The sequence below is a fragment of the Amblyomma maculatum genome, chromosome 6 (assembly GCF_055883805.1).
Source record: "Amblyomma maculatum isolate TAMU_Amacu chromosome 6, ASM5588380v1, whole genome shotgun sequence".
NCBI lineage: Eukaryota > Metazoa > Arthropoda > Arachnida > Ixodida > Ixodidae > Amblyomma > Amblyomma maculatum.
Window position 1 is genome coordinate 22,159,433 of NC_139349.1, and position 19,265 is coordinate 22,178,697.

The window sequence follows — 19,265 nt, forward strand, 5'->3', positions numbered from 1 at the left end:
CTCTGCTTTTAAGCCACCAATCTTCCAGTCATTTTTTTTTTTTTTTGCTAGTTTCCACCGCCGGTTTATTCACCCAGCCACTGTTATCTCTAAACCCCAGAGCTTCAGGAACAGTGATTGCGCCTGCATCAACTTCCGGATAGATACCATTTTTCAGAGGACAGCGACACCCTTGAACTCAGTGGCAAGCGGGACGCAGTGGCAAGCTGATGTCCTGAGAGGCAAGTGACTGTCTGCCTACAACGTCAGTTTCAGGATCAGGACATCAAGACTGAACTGAATCATCGCCAAATGGGCGGCCTCTCACAGCCTGAGTCGTTCTCAGACGTTACCCCACAAACCAAACCATTGTCAAATGCTTCTCATTTCAAAACAGAATTTGGTGACAGCAATGGAAATGTGCTGCGGGGACACCTTTGCAACAGAAACGCTATTGGTAACAGTGGCGTGTGAGGAATTCTAATGAAGTCCAAAAAAAGACAGACCCACAAGAAATAAAAAATGACATCTAACACCAGGCCAAAAACAAACGCGGATCCTACTTACACATTATCACATAGGCAACTTTCCATCCTATACCTACATGAAATTAGCGGCCGGCTGAAGGAACAACGTCTTACTTGCGCTCACATAATGAAATGTACTAACTCATCTTAAATAAATGACAAACATATTAGCAGTAGGCACAGCTAGCGTTATTTGTTTCTTTGCTTGTTTTTCTTTTTCTAGGCAATTTCCTTGTGAACGAACGACGCCTTGCCAGACTTTATTGTGTTCGGCAGACAAATACAAAATAATATTGCCTTCTGAAATCATTGAAATGTTTCATTTTATGACTTAACTGTGCGTTCGGGAGGACAAGAGCACGATATGCGCTACTGAAATGTGTCTGTCAAGTTAAGTCCGCGGTCATTCCCACTGCGTAGTTAGCCGGGCGTAGTGTTAAGCGCATATTTCTTGATTCATGTCTATAAGGTGCATCCTCCCACGCCTGGTGGAGTCAGAAGGGTCGTTTTCACACGCTCCCCGGCCACAGGGCCGGTGGCGGTATGTACCGGCTGCTTTTCGGCGCAGCGGCCGAAGGGCATTCAAAAGAAAAGACCCAACGGCGTGATCCTGTCTCGGTAGGGAGGGGTGCGGCCAAGGAATCATCGCGCTGGACACGCGCACTTTTTGAGCGTGAGAAAGAATGCGCATTGTGTGGAAGACCGGTAAGCGCCGCCGCCGCATCCGCGCGGCCAGTTTGGATCAGCGGGCAGGTATGCGAGGAACGAGCGCTATGCCCGCCTCCGCAAGTGAGCAAGGGCAATGCTGGAGTCGCCACGCGAGGGGGTGAAAAGCAAACCGAAAACGCCCATTGGAAAGTGAGGAATGCGAAGGCTGCCCCAATGTAAACTAAAATGGCTTCTTCGCCGATGGCTATTGTTCAGGCCCCAAGTTCAATCAAGCTGTTGAGCAGATTTTGAAATATACGGATGCAGAAGATGTTTTCCAAAGATCAAAGACAGGAATTAAAAAAAGAAAGAAAGAACGACTCTGAAGGTTTGAAAAAAAAAAAAAAAATGAGTGGTCGAGGGGCTTTCCGTAATGAACAAAAAAATATTCGCTTTCTTTACTGCCTGGTTCGCAGGGCTTGCCTGCGCGCTGCATATCGGAATAATAATAATAAAAGAAAACAGGTGTCAGGCAACTTCGTACAGCTGTAATCCTTGTAGTAACCATAAAAAAATATGTTTTTACAAAAAAAAAAAAAGTACACGCTCATTTAAACACGAACGTCGTATTCACCGAAACCATCTGGTGCTGCCCCACCGCGATGGTTCACTTGTTAGGGCGCTCGACTATTTAGCCGGAGAGATGGATCCGAACCCGGCCACGGCAGCGTCTTTAAGATGGAGGCGAAAAGCTGGGTATTCAGTGCAAATGAAATAACCTCAAGTGGTCGCAATAATCGGGACCTTTCGGCGTCTCTCAGAACTAAACTAAACCAAACCAAACGATACATCGATACATGATGCTGTAGGGATTGATTAGTGCTCTTCTCGAAAGCTCAAGCCCTTCGATGCTATCGTCAACATCATCGAATGCGTAAGTTGGTTCTACATAAATGTTAGATTGTTAAATGTATTTCTTGTTAAGTGCGCGCACACACGCACGCGAGCACGCATTAGTATAAGTTTGCAGTGCACAGCAGGAAATACGTGTTTCAGCGACGTGTACAAAAGCACGGATCGCTTATTCGGCAGCTGTGAACGCGTAGACTAATTGCGATCTCCGCTGCCCACCCTCTTAAAGACTGCCGCGGCCTTTCTATTCTTGCTTTTTCTTTTTTTCTCTCTCTCTGACTTCGCGTCAGTAGCTTGCAAAGGCCAGCAGTTTCGCCACACTGCGCTCACCTCGAACAGACCAGTTCTTATAATTCAATGCTCTCCTCACAATTCTACGAAATTCTGTGCTCAGAAACAAAGTTTAGAAAATAACAAATCAAATTTGTCCTCGAAAAGCAGAGGCTTTCTTCTCACCGCTGCAGGGGTCGCTCCAACCAGAGCTCAGCTGTAAGGTATAGTTCACCGTCGCCCCACCCGCGACATCCCCGAAGATTAGTCAGCGCAAGTGACCTCGTTACGGACAGCGACGCGACAGACCCGAATCGACAAGTAGACCTCGGTGCGAGCACAGCAGCGAGGAAGAGTGGCACGCGAAGCAGTAAAAGGTAACACCTGTGTAGATCGTAGACGCAACGCGTTTCACCGCGGACAGTGAAAAGGCCATGGAAGGAGGCCGAGATCACGGAGCGGGCGCGATAAGCGTCATGCCTTAGCTCTGACTCAGAGGCGCATGATCGAGCGCGCGCTGGGGGCCACCGAGTTCGGCGAGGAGCCATCGGACAGGTAACAGGGTGACGGCGACCGGCCGCACCAGGAGCAGCCGCTGCCTAAGGAACGGCACGTGAATATCAAGCAGCACGAGATTCTTGCTCCTTGGGCTTCTAGTAGAGCTCATTCCGCTCTCCAGTCACTCCAACGGGCATTGCGGTGCTGAAGCTATAAACGCAAAACCTCGTCTAGAGTGCTTTAATGAAGACTTAAGAAGAAGACATCAGCGAAATACGTTTCTGCAGATGACTGAACACAGTTTACGCAATAGCAACATCAGTAATATGGTGCTGAGATACTAGCGCGCACAGTTTCGGCGAACAGATCAAGTGAGATGCGTTGTGGGGCTAGTTGGTTCATACTCATATTGGTTTTATGCGTACAAAAAGACGAAACTCTCTTCATTGTGTCGTCTGGTTTTGCAAGATGGTAGCCGTAACTCAGACTGCAAAATCAAACATGTTAATAAGTTTGTCAAGTGTGAAAAAGGGGTGGTGTACAGGATTCCGTTGAAGTGTGGGAAGGTGTACATTGGGCAGTCGGGCCGATGTGTTAATGACCGGTTAAGGGAGCACAATTTGTCTTTGAGGAACGGTACCGGTTTGCACCTGCCGGCGCACATCAGTGAGTGTGGAAAAGATAACGACCAAAAACTGAAAGCAGAAAAACTGTGTGATGCAACGCTACAAGGCACCGGTATCTTGTGCAGGAGCACAGACACGCTTGCGCGAGAATTGGCTGATGCCTACCATATTAGGAAAAGCGGAAGTTCATGTATTAGCGCACCATCTGTCACAATGTATGATAAAGAATTTGTCTTTTTAGATAAATTAGATAAGAGGTGAGTGACCTGTGTCCTTCCTTCATGCTTTTCCTGGGTATTTGGCTCGCACGTGGCACTGATGATTATGAACTGATGATTTTTTTTTTTTGTATAAATGTCGTGTACATTTCCGGAATAAAACAGTTGAAAGTGCGCTCCGTCCTGTCTCCCTTGTCTTTTTGTGTCGTCTTTTTGTGCGCATAAAATCAATCTGAGATCAAGTGAGAGTCTGTCACTTTTCTAGAGTCCTCGAGCAGTGTGCATCGGAACAAGTCGAACCAAATGTTAACGCATCTGCATTGTTAGGGGCGATATGCCTATGTCTGTGAGGTTCGCGTGACTTTGAGGCTGCGCTAGTGCCACATAATGATCTGTTATGATCGGATCTCCTGCTAAAGAATTTCTTTGATACCCGCGCACAGCACGAAATCGAGCTCTGTGTATAGACAAGACTGCATAGACAACCAACATTTTAACCTGAGGTTCTTTAAAAAAGGATCAGGTGGCTTTTGATCTAGGATTCAGGACAAAGCACATGCACGCGTTCAGCGAGCTGACGCATGATTAAAGATCCACGCGCAGCTCTACCTGGCTCTACCGTCCGAATTTCCCGGCCCCCGCCTTCCTGCTTAGATAACACGCAACCCTGTGGCGCTGACTACATACATACTTTTTTCCTCACCCAATATCCTAGCCCACTAGTGTCCCTCCACTCCCACTCCTGCCCTGTGCCCGGAATCCTTTGCCTCTTCCGCCCACATCCTCTACTTCTGCCCCTTCCCTGCGGGGCCTAGAGTACTCCAAGACTTTCAAGACCGGAAGACCGTGTTGCGCTTGGACGACCCGGCCGTGCCGATATATCGCCACCACCCAGGCTGCCAGTGTTGTGAACCTCAAGTATTGTAAATACTTGAGTTTAGTGGGGTCGTGTTTAGATCGGTTGGGCCTGCGTGCTCCAAGTTCCGTCGGAGTAATAAAGTTTTTTTTTGTCTGTCTGTATTCCAGCAAGATACCATGCGACGTTATGGCACTCAGCTGCTTGGTATATTTGTCGTCCTTTTTTCTTTTTTCCTTGTAGACCTCTCGTAGCTACGAAGGAACACTCTTTCAACCTCCGAGACATGGAAGCAGTGACTATTATGCTAAATGTTACTTATGAATTAATCAATAAGTTTACAATTTAAACAGTTGACATTTTATAAGATCTGAGTGATTTAATATTTGAAATCAATCCCCGGACTTTTGTGACAATTAACCATCAGGATAATCAACCATCACTACTCATCGAGCGCTTCTATCTAGACGCCCACGTGAAAGCCAACCCCGTGCGTCTTTTCCCTGGTTTAACGAAGAACGCATTCTTTTGAAAAAATTCCACATTCTCCTTGCTCTTTTATTGCCGGAAAATTGATTGATTGGTTGATTGTTTAACCAATTAACAAACTGATCTATCTCATTGTTTTCCCTCTTCATAATGGGCCAAGTGGCCCAGATTTTCACTTTCTGTTCAGCTATTTATATTTCTGACTGACTGACTGATTGATTGATTAATTAATTGATTGACTTATTTATTTAAAAAGCATGGTAAAACGATCAAGCAAAACTATAGGCAAATAGCTTAGAAGCGCAAGTCTGACAACTAACTATCACCGTGAAAATGAACCGGATCTTAACCTTATCTACGACAAGCCGTAGCAGAAAGACACGGGACACTGCGCATGCGTCAGTAATCTAATGAACATCATTTAGCGAAAGCCAATTATACGGGTCGAAAAGAGAATCTAGATACTGGCTATGCCTCACTTACAAAAATTTAGCGAGTAGATACTTAAAATTGAGTTCAAGGCGCTGAAACAACCCGGTCCACTGCTTAGTAGGGTCCGTTACCTCTGTCACGAAAACTCCGTAAAACAAGGCCAGACCCGGTAGCGCTCAAAGCGAGGGCCGCGGCTTCATTCATGCAGCCCGCTCGTAGTACTACGGCGGGGCGAAAGGCCCTTTCCTCAACCGCCGGTGTTTTTTGCTCGAGGCGGCGACGGCGCCGCTGATTCAGCAGGCGGTAACGACTTCACTGCTCCGCCGTACGGAGAAGCAGCGCTTTCCTTGTGTCGGCGCCAAGACTTTCTTCTTAGTATTTTTTTTTTTTTTTTTTTTTTTTTGTCGTGATTCATGCGGCGTTGTCCTTGTCCGCGAGACGCCGGCGCGCCAGGCGAAAAACACTCTACTCGAGTGTCACCTTCCACTGCCACAGCGGCTCCTCGGGGTTCATAGCGGAGAGAAAGTAGCCACCGCACCAGAAATCAAATGACACATTACTGCCTACACGCGCAACAACAGCGAGCCGTCTGCATACACATCACGAAAAAGCAGAGGTCAAAACAGGAAACTTTCGGATCTCCCAGGCAGCGAAGGTGTAAGCGAACAGCAACGAGCGCGCGTTTACTCTCACGGGCACGTAGCGGTTCAATAAGGCGAATCTCGTATTGCAAAGCCGTTTCCTAACTGGTTCGAGAAGCGCCGTATAATGCGCGATTCGTCCGCGCCCGCTTATTTCCTCTTTCATTTTATTATTGCGCTTGTTTCCTCTGGTCCTGCCTTTTTATTTCTTTTTCTTCCCGCCCTGGCCGAACCCGAGAGTCCAGTCCAGCGGCGAACGACGGCGGCGTTTACGAAATTAGATTCGCTTCCCAGAAGCCCCATCCGCTCGCTCGCCGCCCACAGATCGCGTCGCCCCACGCGCGCTTGCTGCCGCTTTCCCGGAGAAACGCACCGATCCGCCGCTGCTGCCACCGCTCAGGCGCGAGGAAGAAGGGAATACGTGTGCGTGCGTTAGTTGTCCGCGTGGCCCGATACACGTGCGGGCGGCAGGTGTATGAATCGCCAAGGCGCGACGGCGCCTCTAGCGCTGGTGTCGTGGGGGCTGCGGCGCCTTTATGAGCGCCCCTTGATGGGCGCCGACGGCGCCAATGTTGGTGTCTTCTCGTCGGCACCTCGTTACGGGAAAGCGCAAGCACTTGCTTTGCCAGATCGCCGTACATGAAAAGGGGCGAGGAGAAGGCGGCAGACACCGGGCTGTGTTTGAGAGCGCACACGCCTTGAATCGAGGGCATGACCATAAGGCTCGGTGGTCACAAGGCGCCTGTCAGTCGAACGGCTAATTGCTCCGGCCACGCGAGCCAACGTGTGGCTGATGGCGAGCCTTCAGCAGCGGCATCGAAAGCGTCTAATGTCTAATGCTGCATGGTGTACCCAGACAACACAGTGATCCAGATGCACGAAAAAAGAAACAAGAAAGAAGAAAAAAATACGAAAGCGAATTCTAGGAATCAAATGCACGATACAGTATTGAAGTGAATGGCAAAAAAAAAAAAAGAAAAAAGAAAGAAGAAGACTGAAAAGAGATAGTGTCGATAATGGTCCTGACGTATCGCCTGAAGCGGGCGCCAGCCGTCCGCTCGCGCCTTTCAGCTTCGTCTAAGTGCTATTTATGCGCTCGGCGTCTGAGCCTGTTAATGAAAGAACGGAAGCACGCGGCTTCGTACGCGTTGCAAGCGGCCTATGTAATCAGACACGGTAGTTTACAGGTGCAGACCTCGCTTGCAGCAGCGCGGTTAACCGGTAGTTACGGCAGGTTAACGGCCTCTGCGCTTTCTCCTCCTCCCTTTTCCCGTTTCCAGACCGTCTCTTGCTGTGGGAGGTAAACAGGCGGCGGGATCACGGCAGAGGCAGGAAAGGAAGCGCAAGAAGCAAGAAAGGGGCTTTTGACAACTGTGCTTAGGTCGCTGCCTTTCTCGAAATTTCGTACGTTCTAAAATAGAAGCAAAAGCGGACAACGCATGAAACCTCAAGTTGACCGGCTGTTCTTGGGGCGTTGCCCTGTTAAAAACACTCGACGTTACACAAAGGAAGAGGCTCACAGCTTTGTGTTATTTGATGTAGCTTTTTTAAACAATTTTCTTCCAAATGTTTCTCGCGCTATAAACAGACTATTGCGTGTTAGAGATGTTCGAACCTTCAACCTTCGTCGGATTTTTCGTTTATCTTAATTTCCCTCATCGGATCTTCTTCACATTACGCAGACATCAGCCAAATTCCCTCTTGATCAATTTGTTATTGCGTATCAGAAGCTTCACAGACTAGAAAAGGGGCTACGTAAAAGCCATCACCCTGAAGTATCTTATTATGTTTAAACATGAAGAATCGGGCAAGTTACTATCGCGGTGGAGTCGTGGAAACATATGAATATTTTTTTTTTTTTTTTAAGTATCTACAGACACTGCGTAACGACATTAAACATATTTGCAAGTATGTATCAACAACTGACACACATTTACACTCGGGGATCGGTCAGTAATTGGCAGTCATAGAAACGTTAATCAACTGTACATTTTCGTAGCTAAGAAAGTAAAAGTAAAAATAAAACAGCAACGGAAGATAAGTCCGGCAAAGGACACATTTGATTATTATAAGTTGGGAATGAGCTGCAAAAATTGAGGTGCTTGAATGAATGAGCTGCGAAGTTGAGGTGGCGATATCGATACATAGCACACTACGACATTCTTCAACACGGGAGACAAAGCCTCAACGTCTCATTGAGACAAAAAGGGCTTATATATACTTGGCGTTCGATTTCCATGGCGTATATATATATATACTTCATAGAGTTCAATAACACGCCCTTTAAAAACGGTTTTAGTGACCTGGAGCCTTCATTCTCCAATTTCGCTTAAGTTTGTCTGTATGTATACCTGCAAGTATGTTTGTTCTCTGAAGCCGTTGCCAACTTGGGTAGCATTCTTTGGAATTGCAATTGAACACCGGGACCAGGCTCGTTGCATCCCTAGTAAGACAGTTTACTGCATGCAGGCACGTTCGTACGTCTATAGGTTACAGCTGGACTTTGTCTCGTTGTCGGGTGGTCTTTCACATAACCTGGTACATTATGACTTTATGCTTATGAGTATAATGCGCAATCTGAAACTGAAGCCGAAGAGAAGGCAGAAAATTGTTTGTTTGTTATTTACCACGAGACGCATCAGTCATCCTTTCACCCAAATCCAACGGACGTGTTCTGCTTATTTGGCTGTTCGTTTCTATCCTGTGTTTCTGTTTTCAGTGTCGAGGAAACGGTGTACAACGATTTTCATTTGCATACTCATCCCTCCGCCTGGCTACCGCTGTGGGTAATCAGGTTTTCTGGGACAGGACGCACTCCTAAGAGTACGCAGAATACCTCTCTCGGAGTGTATACCGGATGAGGAGGAAGAGGAAGAAGGCACGTTATTGCACTGAAAAAGTATTTGGCAGCATTGAAGTGTGGGGCCCCTGTCCAGGGGCCCTATGAGCGCCGTGCATAAAGATCTCTCTCTATAAGTTACACATTGAGTCCTTGCCCGTTAAAACACGGTAAAAGAAAGGGGTACGTTTGTGCCTACGGTAAAAAGTTGTGCAATGATTCATCAGTTGAAAAGAAGCAATAGCTACCTGAAACATCTTGCAACGGACATTAAAGAAGGGACAGAATTCCACACCGCATTCTGTACGAGACCTCACTTATATTACCATCTGTTGATAATTCCTTAGACATATTCTTTCTAATCGGAGAACGCAGACTTTGGAAACACGGATAGGCCGCCAACAAGAGTCTATTGTTTCTGCAAGAAACCATTTCACTAGGATGATGGTTCCTCCATAAGAAATGTATGCGCCAACTGAACTCGAACCTGAGTGCATGACTCTCCCTTAGGTGCTCTGCATTGCCTCCTTTCTAATATTTTGTTGCTTCGGTATGTCACATTATTCACCTCGTTTATTTAACCTCGTCTTCCTAATAGTTTGTACATACCTCGTGCACACATAACATTGTGTCACTGTAACAAATTTCATCTTGTAAAAAATAAGTGGATGATATATCGGTAGCATGTTTGGCTGTCACACCACCGAGAACTTAACAAAAGGCCGGTGCATGGCCCTCTTTTCCAGCGGTCGAACGTCACGACAACCGGAATGGCGATAAAGGATCATACAATGAATTTGTGTCGACACCAATAAGTAAAGTGGCGAGGAGGCAGCTCGTGACTTCACTCAAATCCACGCTCGCCGTTTCCTAAATTTGCTGACCCCTTATCGCCCATCCCGTGGTCGGGAAGTAGCTGCTGGGGTGCATGCCTTTATCAAGATATCGGTGGCGACGGTCTAACGCAATAAAAGAGCCCCAAATTGGGTTCCGAACTCCCAAACTCATGGAAGTTATATTTCCAGCTCGTATTACATAGATTAACTTTTTACATAGCACAGTAACGACTGAGTCCTGTTTCGACCTTACAATCATAACTTATATAATGTTTTAATCAATTCCGATTCAGTGTTACGTGATTTGTGTACTGATGACATCGCTGTTGTGTAATCGTTGTGAGGTGTTTGAATTACCCGCGCGATGTCACGTGGTTGTGACGTCAAGCAATTACCTTAAGCATAGTCGACCGGCCGCATGCCTTCTCCGTGCCCCGGGCCTCATATATGTCAGTCGCAAACAATTACCGATAAGGGAAGCAAGGCACTCCTTACAAACTTCATTAAACGTCGAGTTTCATTCAAAGTTAGCGGTACTTTTCATCATCTCAATCTACCTTTCGGCACAAAAAGCTTGTGCGCTTGTAATGAAGGAAAACAAGTAAGAGTGCTTTCCCACTAACATTTGATTCAAATATGACATCACGTTCGACGTTGACTCAGGGGCTTATAACGGCGTTCATTCAGCGAAGGAGACTATAAAGTAGTGGTCATCGGCCAGCTCACAGCCACGCGCGTCATTGAGTCACGATGACTCGGCCTCCATCGTGCGAGGCACGTCCAATTTCACGTTCACGTTCCGGTTGGCCTTAATCCTCTCCGCCCATGCAACCCCAGTGGATCTAAGACTACCAATGGCTCAGGCAGCCGCGGCTGGACTCAAGTTGCGTGACCGTGTTTTCCATCATGCCTTGTTGTCACGCGAGTAAGCATTTCAAGAAGCGGAAGTGGAGCTCACCTGCCGGCAGTCGCACCTGCTCTTCCTCCGTCTCTGATTCGGCGTCCTCTTCCCATCCGGGAGTCACGGGTTCGAAAACGTTCGTCGGCGCAGACACGGTATCAGCGTCGACAGTAGTCCCTACAGGAGCAGCGTTCGGAGACGACACTTGGTCGACATCGATGGCAGCGGCGGCGACCAGCGCCGCGGTGCCCGTCCCCGCCGCCGGCGCTTGGCTTGCGGCGGCGTCGTCTTCGAAAACGGCGCTCAGGCTTCCCGAGTTCCGGCGGCGCCGCTCGGCTGATTCACGTCCGGCAGCTGAATCAGCCGCTGCGGCCTGCACCGGTGACGGTGAAGGCCAACCCTTTTCCGGCGCCGAGACGGCGACGACGATGCCGTCTTCCAGGCACCACTCGTCCTGCTCCGGGGACGGATTGACCCGGCTCTCCACTCGCCTCTCTTCCGGCGTCTCGGCCCAGCACAACGCGACGGGCTCTTCGTCGTACATACTCGGCGACGAGGCATTCTCGAAGCCCCGACCCGTTCCCGGCCTGAAGTCCAGATCTTCGACCAGCCGCTGAACCGGCAGATCGCGCGATATCCGGCGCTGAGGCCAGTCCGCCGACGAGTCGGCGACGCCGGGTGAGGTTGCAGCCGAGAACGCTGTTGTTGCGGTGCTGCTGTCGCACGTTTGACGTTCAATTTGTGGCTGCTCAGGCGACGACGAGGATTTGGCCGCCAATGCGGCCGGAGAGCTCCGCATGAGATCCTGCTTGAGAAAGTGCAGAGTCTTCCAGAAGGAGTCGATGATCTCGCTCGTGGATAGCGCCTGCTTGGTGTCTGATGTCGTCATCTGAGGCAACCGGAAGTTGGGCACCTCGTAGTGGGCGCTGTGCTCGTGCGGAGGTGTGGGTATGGTGCCGACGACGGTAACGTCCTCCATGGCAAACGTCTCTTGCGTCGCCGTTTATAGTGCCGGGGTTGTTTGTGCGCTTTTGGCGGGTGGGATATGCTCGCTGGGTTGTGGGGCACCCTTTCGTAGAACCATGGGTAAGTTGAGTTACATTCTTGGTTCCTCCGAGATCCAACTTTTGCTTGTCTTTGCTACCTTGATATCTTCATAAAACAGTTTTCTCCGTCTGAAAAGTTTTAACAAAAAACGATTTTTGTGTTATCAGCTGATTGGAGAAATTTCAAATCACGGGACTATGCAGCCAAACCCTAAATTAAAATTGTGTCGGTTATCGTGAAGGTTTGATCCAGTGAATTTTGTCGTTTGTAACCGAAAATTAACGCGAGAAGCTGCAGCATGTGTTGAATAATTTTTGAGTGTTTTACTCTATATGGGGACCTTTTTGCACGAAGCTGCATCAACGAAAACATACATTTTTAAACGTGTCGTTTTGCATCACAAGTCTTCGGTATGATATTTTTAGCAAGTTAATATTTAGATCGATGCCTTCGCAGGACTAGTGCTGTAGCTTATTAAGTCTGCCAGCAATTGGTTGGTTTACTGCTTTCACAATTATGCAGTAACGCCGCTATATAACCATTGCCCAGGGCAGTTGGCGATGCCGCGGCACAAGCGTTGTCCGTTGCATTTTGCAAAAGTCTGCTCTCTACTTTGCTGCGCAGGGGTGGTTTACATGATTCTATGCGTACAGTGCTAGAAATTTCAGTCAATAATGTACGCTGTTTTGGGGTATTATTTCATAGCCGCAGTGTCAGCATCATATATGCAGGTGCCAAAGCTTATCTGAGCCGACACGTTGTTATAATTTCTTCTGTAAAGCAATCTTTTTTACATGGGTGAAAGAAACAGGCACAAAAATTTCTCGTGGAATGCATTGCTTCTGCAGGCGTTTCTTTAATAAGAGCAAATTTATGTGCACTGTATATTTCCTTTTTCTTTTTCCGTTTCTTCAACCATCTTTTTCCTCTTTGTGTCATGCAGTGAATGTTTTTGGATGTGCTTTTGGTGCGTAATTTACTCAAATTTTATATCATCGACATGCATTTAAATTGTGCCATCATAACGTTGCTTAAAAAAAAAGCACGCTAAAGGCAAGCGATTTCATATAAAGAGCTTCACTTCCTTGGTCTTCCATACGTACGCTATTTGTTGAAAGATTTATTGGCAACTGTGTCAAGAATCTTACTTCTGCTAGGCGGTGGAAGGGTACCTGTGTCAGTTTGTAGCGTAAACTTTGTATGAACAAAGGTAATTTTGCTTCGTGAAGGAGAGAGAAAGTTCGTATGCTTTCTCACTTGCAACTTTTCTCTTTCCGCGCTCGAAGGCAAATAGTGACAATCATTAAACTTGACCAAGTTACCTTTTCGTTGAAAGATGATGAAATCAAAGCTGTAGGCTTTCCTACTAAAGTTATACGCCATTCTCCTTGGCATTTGCATGCGATTCACATTATCTATCCTGAATAGTGTATATTATCGTTTTTCTGACAAGAGGCGCAAAGTTTCGGCCGCGAACTAAGTTTACACCAGTCACGGTAATGTAATACACTTTCTTACAAACGATGGAAACCTATGTACGAAGAACTTGGGAAAAAAATTGCGCCCTTCTGAACCTTAGCTTTTCTTCTAGCTTGATTACTGAGCTCATTTATAGTTTCTGGATTTTGTTTTAAAGTAGAGAACAATCATCTATACTGAAGCGCTTCAGATAAGTCACAGCTGTCTTCGAGTTTTGAACCTGTTGTTTCGTATCATGTATGCTTACATACAGAATCGTCGTTTACTTGCTTGTAACTTATGGACTCTCGCACCTGCCTGAGAACAGAAAAGGAATACAAGACATGGCCAACGTATCAAGGGGAACGGGGTTCAGTTTTGTTGGAATAAATTTTGCGGGCCTCAACAACTACCTACCAGACATAATCAGTCCCTTCTCTTGTTCCATCGTAAGCACACTATTAACGCGCTGTAAAATTCAATCGGCTAACTTAGCTAGTCAGTGAAAATGAATTATCATTTTGTCAAATGAGTATATAATGGTGTGCTCATTGTTGAATGGTTGGAGAGCAGAGGCAAATAATACTTCGTCAGCGGCTCACTTTCGCGCCTTGACATAACGTTTGGTGTCACCCCTAGAATAAAGTTTTGGTCACTTCGCTGCCGTTAAGAAGAAATTTTAATTATCTAGCCAGAAATGAGAGAACTGGTTGTAATGCACATGCTGCAAACAAAATTAAGGATTAAAGTGCTTCTCAGCATCACAGCGGTGTCGTTTTGTGAAGCCACTCGGAACAGTGTTGGGGTTATGCAGCGCCTTTATCTGTTGTCAACTATTTTAATGTCCACGTGTCTTGTAATAAACACGGCTTATGACTCAGAAGTACCATATATATGTGCATGGACGCCTGAAACAACAAGAGAGTGAGGGATTCACACGCTTTGTTTTTGAAGGAGGGGCTACCCACATTATAACACGAACACACACACAAAAAGCTTCACACGATTTTAGGCGAGTTTAGCAGGCACTTCATCCCGACGTCGTATGAATTAGGCCTGTAAAGATCTTCTTTTAGGAAATGCAAGTACTACACGAACAATAACCGTTTTCAATAACGCCAACTGGCCAGCTTTGTAGCAACACCTAACTAGTAGCTAGCTAAAGCATTGGCGAAAATGGGCAATCAAGGCACGTGCTCGCATGAAAGGTGCACACGATGGGATGCCAACTGAAAGGCAGCAAACAACACATACAAACCTCTGAGAAATATTTAAACAAAGTGAAGTTCCAACAGTAGTCAAAATAACAGTGATTCAGCAGGTGAATTACTTTGTCGCGGTGTTTTACGTTCATGGCGACAGCAAACAAACGTGAGTTTGTGTTGACTCGGAGAAACGGAAGAAATTCATTACCGGGAGCTCCACGCTGACGGCACACACCAATGTTGAGAAGGGGACGCAAGTATCCACAACGAAGCTTCCTCCAACAAGCAGCAGTAGCAGGGAGCGAGCACTGCCCGCCGACGCACGTGGTCCGTGCCGCACAAGCAAAAGAAAGCCTACTGATTCGAACTGGAGGCGCTCTTTTTTTCGACGTTGCCGACTGCTAATTTCGCGCTACGGTAGTGATACTCGAGAGAGTGTGGACCACGAGTTCTCGGGGGAGGTACAGAAGTGAGGGGGACGGAAAAGAAGAAAAGCCGGACGATCTATTTCAGACACAAACAGGCAAAAAAAGAATACGCAGGAGCTTCTCGGCGCAATACTAGGAGGAGGAGAGTACGTAAGAGAAAAGGGTAAGAGAAAACCCTCTCCGCCCACCCCGGTGTTTCACTGAGCTGGGGCGCGCATGGCCAGACGACTGCCCGAGGGTGAAGGCCACGATTGCGAACAAAAACAGTTGCACCGAAAGAAGACGAGGCAGTTACGCAGATACAAAATGGCAGCTTTCGACTTGCAGGAGGAGTTATTCGCGAATTCAAATTGCGCCTTCCTCCAATAAGCGCGCACCAATAAAGTGTGGCGTCGAGCGAAGGAGAGCTGAGGAGAAAGCGTTTTTGGAGAAGAGAAAGCAAAAGGAGGAGAAGGATGGTGGCAGCGTGGATCCACTTTGTACCGACACTCGGGCCCAGCCGAGACCGTCTGAAAGCGTTCCAAGTGGGAGGTGGTAGTGAAAGGGAAGAGGCGGTCGTCCTCGCCTTATTATTGGCTCGCGCGGCCGAGCGACACGGGACGGGTGGGCTGCACGGCTAGGCAGGTGAGGCGTCGGGGAAAGTACACCCGCCGGTGGCGGGCCAGTAATGCGCCGCCCCTCGCAGCGAAAAAAGACACGACCCCTTTCATTTGGAGGAAGGGCTTGGGGGTTATCAGCTTTGACGATTCGGGCCCTTACGCAAGAAGAGCAGGGAAGGCAGTTGTCGAGAAGCGCCGCGTTTTGACGACTGTGTATAATACGAGCCTTTCTTTCGTTTCTCGCGCTCGCCCCAATTGAGAGGGAAGGCCACCAGCACGTGTGGCACCGCTGGAAAACGCGGCGCTTTGACCAAACAGGATCGGTCATTAATGTTCGCGCCGCGTTGAAGGACGAGTTCGTGGAAAAGTCAGCGCTGAGAGAAAAAAAAAAAAGACACTCGTGATGTGGACTCCCCGACCACCTTGTTAGAATCGTTCTTTGTTTCTCTCCGTTGCAAACAAGAAAGAAAATTGAGGCAAATAGTAAACGCTACCGAGTGGCGGCACCTTTGATTGCTTCGTCTCGATACGACTTGTCCGGAGATCAAAGTGAATTGCCGCCCTACAACCTCGGGCTCTGCTGGTCCAATCGAGAGCGGAGGTGATGCGCCGCTAAGTGGCTCACTTACGACTCACACCAGATAAGGAGCACAAACTGGAAATCAACAAACTCGGGCGTCTGATCTCGCAAAAGACGAAGCCGATACATTCCTTACTGGGGCTTCTCAAATAACCTTATCATGGTCGGTATTCCAAAGGGACATTCCAAATTCAGAGAACAGCGACCGATGCAGAACGCGGCAAACTGTGTGGAAGTACACTGAGTTCGCTATATTGCCAGGACTACGCTTCACTATTTTATTTAAATATCAGATGCCAACTGCAGATTTGCAAAAAAAAAAAAAAAAAAAAAATTGGCTCGGCCCGCTACAATGGCTTCTGACCTACCTTATTTTCAACACATCTCTTTATAGTTTGGTTTGGTTTATAGAGTGTAATGCCTTAAAGCGACACAGGCTTTGAGGGACGCCATATATTAGAGGGTACCGCTTAATTTCGACCGCTTGGGGTTCTTCAGTGTGCACTGGCATCACATATTACACGGCCTCCTTACTCATCGCTTTCATCGAAGTCTCTCCGTGATAGCACTTGTTTTTCAATTAGAATAAATAGCAACAACTACTAATAACAAACAAGTAAGCCTTTTAATTTATGCTGTTACAGGCCCACGATGAAATCAAAGCGAGGAACACACAAGAACAACCACTGCAAGGCACAAAGGACGGGCCTGTTATTTCACTTCGTCACATCGTCCGCGGCATCATTGCTACGTTATTGTGCTTTTTTTTTTTTTCTCTTTAAGGATGAAGTTTTTTTTCTGCTTACCGTCGTGTTTTGAAGTTAACAGCACGGAACATATGGAATATATTTTTCTTCACTGCGCTTCTGACAAGGCTGTTCTTCGTTTTTCTGTTCGGAGAGCGTCTAACACTGTGACAGAGGTGCGACAATTCAGCATAGTTGCACTGAGAATGCAGCTAAAAAACTCGCAGAATTATGAGCAGCATCTGATAAAAGAATTCTACACCATAAATTGGAAGCACTGATCGTCGAGGAGCTGTCAACATTATTTCGCATCGGCCATCAAAGCCGCGCTTGCTAAATATGTGCGCAGGCAATCAACGATGCCTAAACTTTTCCGCGAAAGATAGTTAATCAGTATGGAATTTAAGAGAGAGGACATAACCGTGTAACAAGCGTTGAAGTGCCGGCTAGTTGGTAATACATTTTTGGAATAACAGCGCGAAGGACGAGGACGAAGATCAGAAGGACGCAAATACAGCACTGTGTAATTTAGCCAAATCTTTTAGACACTGTTTTTTCCCTCTGCGCACTATATATAGCCCAATAAAAGCAGTATGGAACATAGTTTTCATTACAGTCCTTCCTCTCTACGCGGTCACTCTGCCTTTTCGCTGGGCACTTACAGCAAGTTCTCTTACTTCAACTATTTACAGATGCCTTCCGCTGACTGGTTATCTGTTAACAATTGATAGTTTTTCTGCTTTTGTCTACGGCGCATACTAAGATGCATTAAAACAAAACTATTTCGCAAAACAAGCAACAAGATTCGGCAATCTAACTGAGATGCAAACGTGGGACATCCTTTGAAACCACTGACACTTGTCCTTAGAGCTTTAATTTTAGACCACTCACCAGCATTGAGAATTTGTAACGGTGGCTTCGTGTTTGGCTTGTCGCGCGCTATTTGCTATGTGCTGCACATTCTTCTGCCGATAATTGGGATGATTCAGTGGGAAAGACGGTGAATTAACCGGTCTATATATTTCTCGTGCTGCGTAACAACAACAACAAACAAAAAATAAATAAATAAGAACACATTGGGGGTGACAGTGTTACTATTAATCAACAACTCGTCTTTCTTTCAGGATTTTAGATATTCGAGAACTTCTGTTGTGCTGTTTTGGCAAGATGAAGGCCAAGACCGAGAGCTTTACGAAGAAAACAAAAATGTTGGTTTGGTTTGGTTTGGTTTGTAGGGTTTAACGTCCCAAAGCGACTTAGGCGAAAAAAAAAAAAAAAAGGTGGGGTATTGCATCAACCACTTACCAACTTAATACTGAGGGCTAAAATTTGTGCACGCGAATTGCTTCCCAAACTGCACAGTCAAGCTCATGCATGATCGTCTTAAGATAAAGCTACAGCTTCAAGCCTTACATGTGTAATACGGCTGTCTTAGCATGTTATTTTTTACAGGAATCAGCAAGGAGCATCCGTCAAGAAAACGCTGTCAAGTTATGAACACGTGAGACAAATGCAATCTGTGAGCTTCCAATGGAAACGTGGTATATCATTGATCTGAAATAAATTGCTCTTCATACTTTGTATTTTGTGCTTGTTTTTACACTGTTATTGTCATAAAAACCTTGATTCGCCAGATTCCTGTTCTCCCTCAAAGCATTCACCACTAGCGGCAAGTTATTATTATGTGTACAGTAATAAATTACCACTTACAAATAGTTATTATGCTTCTCAGACATTTTTTTTTTATTACTTTGCGATCTGCGACCGTTGCAACGGATAATGTCTTACGCATTAAAGACTTGCATTTACAGAATGCTTCAAGTGTGAATACTTTTGTCAGAATCGCCTTTCTTTCAGTACAGGTGCACGTATACGTCTCATTTTGTCAGTACTGACTTTATTTAGAAACGACTTTTACTTCGCGCGCTTCAATTTTACGCCTCATTTTACAGCAAATATTTGTACACCGGCGCCATCTGAACCTCTAAAGGTAAAAAATGTATTGAATTTATCGAACTCCTCAAAAAGATGGCATTACATTGAGAAATGACTAGGAAAAAACAACGTGGCAGGGCTGGAAAGAACAATGAATCAAGTGCACTTGGCGCCTAGCTTACGAATTACATCGCATATGTAGACAGTTTAATAAAATCGAATATCGTGAAAACATGTGTGCAGGTAATCCATAGCGCTGCGGCGAGCATTCAGACTTGCTCAACTATAGACGAAGTATCAGATTTTCCACTCCGGCAAAGCAGACACCTCGTCTTCGTTAAACGATATGAAATTTTCTTAATTTTCACGCGTATCGCTCACACATAAGTGAACACCCGCTCGGCTTCGTCGTGTAATAAATAAATATTGCTAAGAACAGGAGGCAAAGTAGGTGTGCTGGGATGCCGTTCCATTGTAGTCCACCCTAACTTTTTTAACTGACCTTGTCGTTTAATGCCATACGCCGATTACTGTGTTGGTGCTGAGCCAGAGTGCATCTGCAGTTGTCGTTTACGTTGTCAATAAACGATCCTCT

At 46.5% G+C, this 19,265-nt stretch overlaps 1 protein-coding gene and 1 long non-coding RNA gene across 4 annotated transcripts in view; one reads left to right on the forward strand and one right to left on the reverse strand.

Moving 5' to 3' along the window:
- Positions 1-11,922, reverse strand: part of LOC146185248 (uncharacterized) — a 64,046-nt gene extending 52,124 nt beyond the window's left edge. For all 3 annotated transcript variants that reach the window (XM_084606210.1, XM_084606209.1, XM_084606211.1), the window contains exon 1: positions 10,730-11,922. In XM_084606210.1, the coding sequence (XP_084462336.1) occupies positions 10,730-11,651 (922 nt within the window). In that variant the 5' untranslated portion in view covers positions 11,652-11,922. The remainder of the gene's footprint in view (positions 1-10,729) is intronic.
- Positions 11,556-18,316, forward strand: LOC146185249 (uncharacterized). The gene is made up of 2 exons (XR_014707976.1): positions 11,556-11,758; positions 16,634-18,316. It is a non-coding gene; the product is annotated as an uncharacterized LOC146185249 (long non-coding RNA).
- The last annotated feature ends 949 nt before the right edge of the window (positions 18,317-19,265 follow it).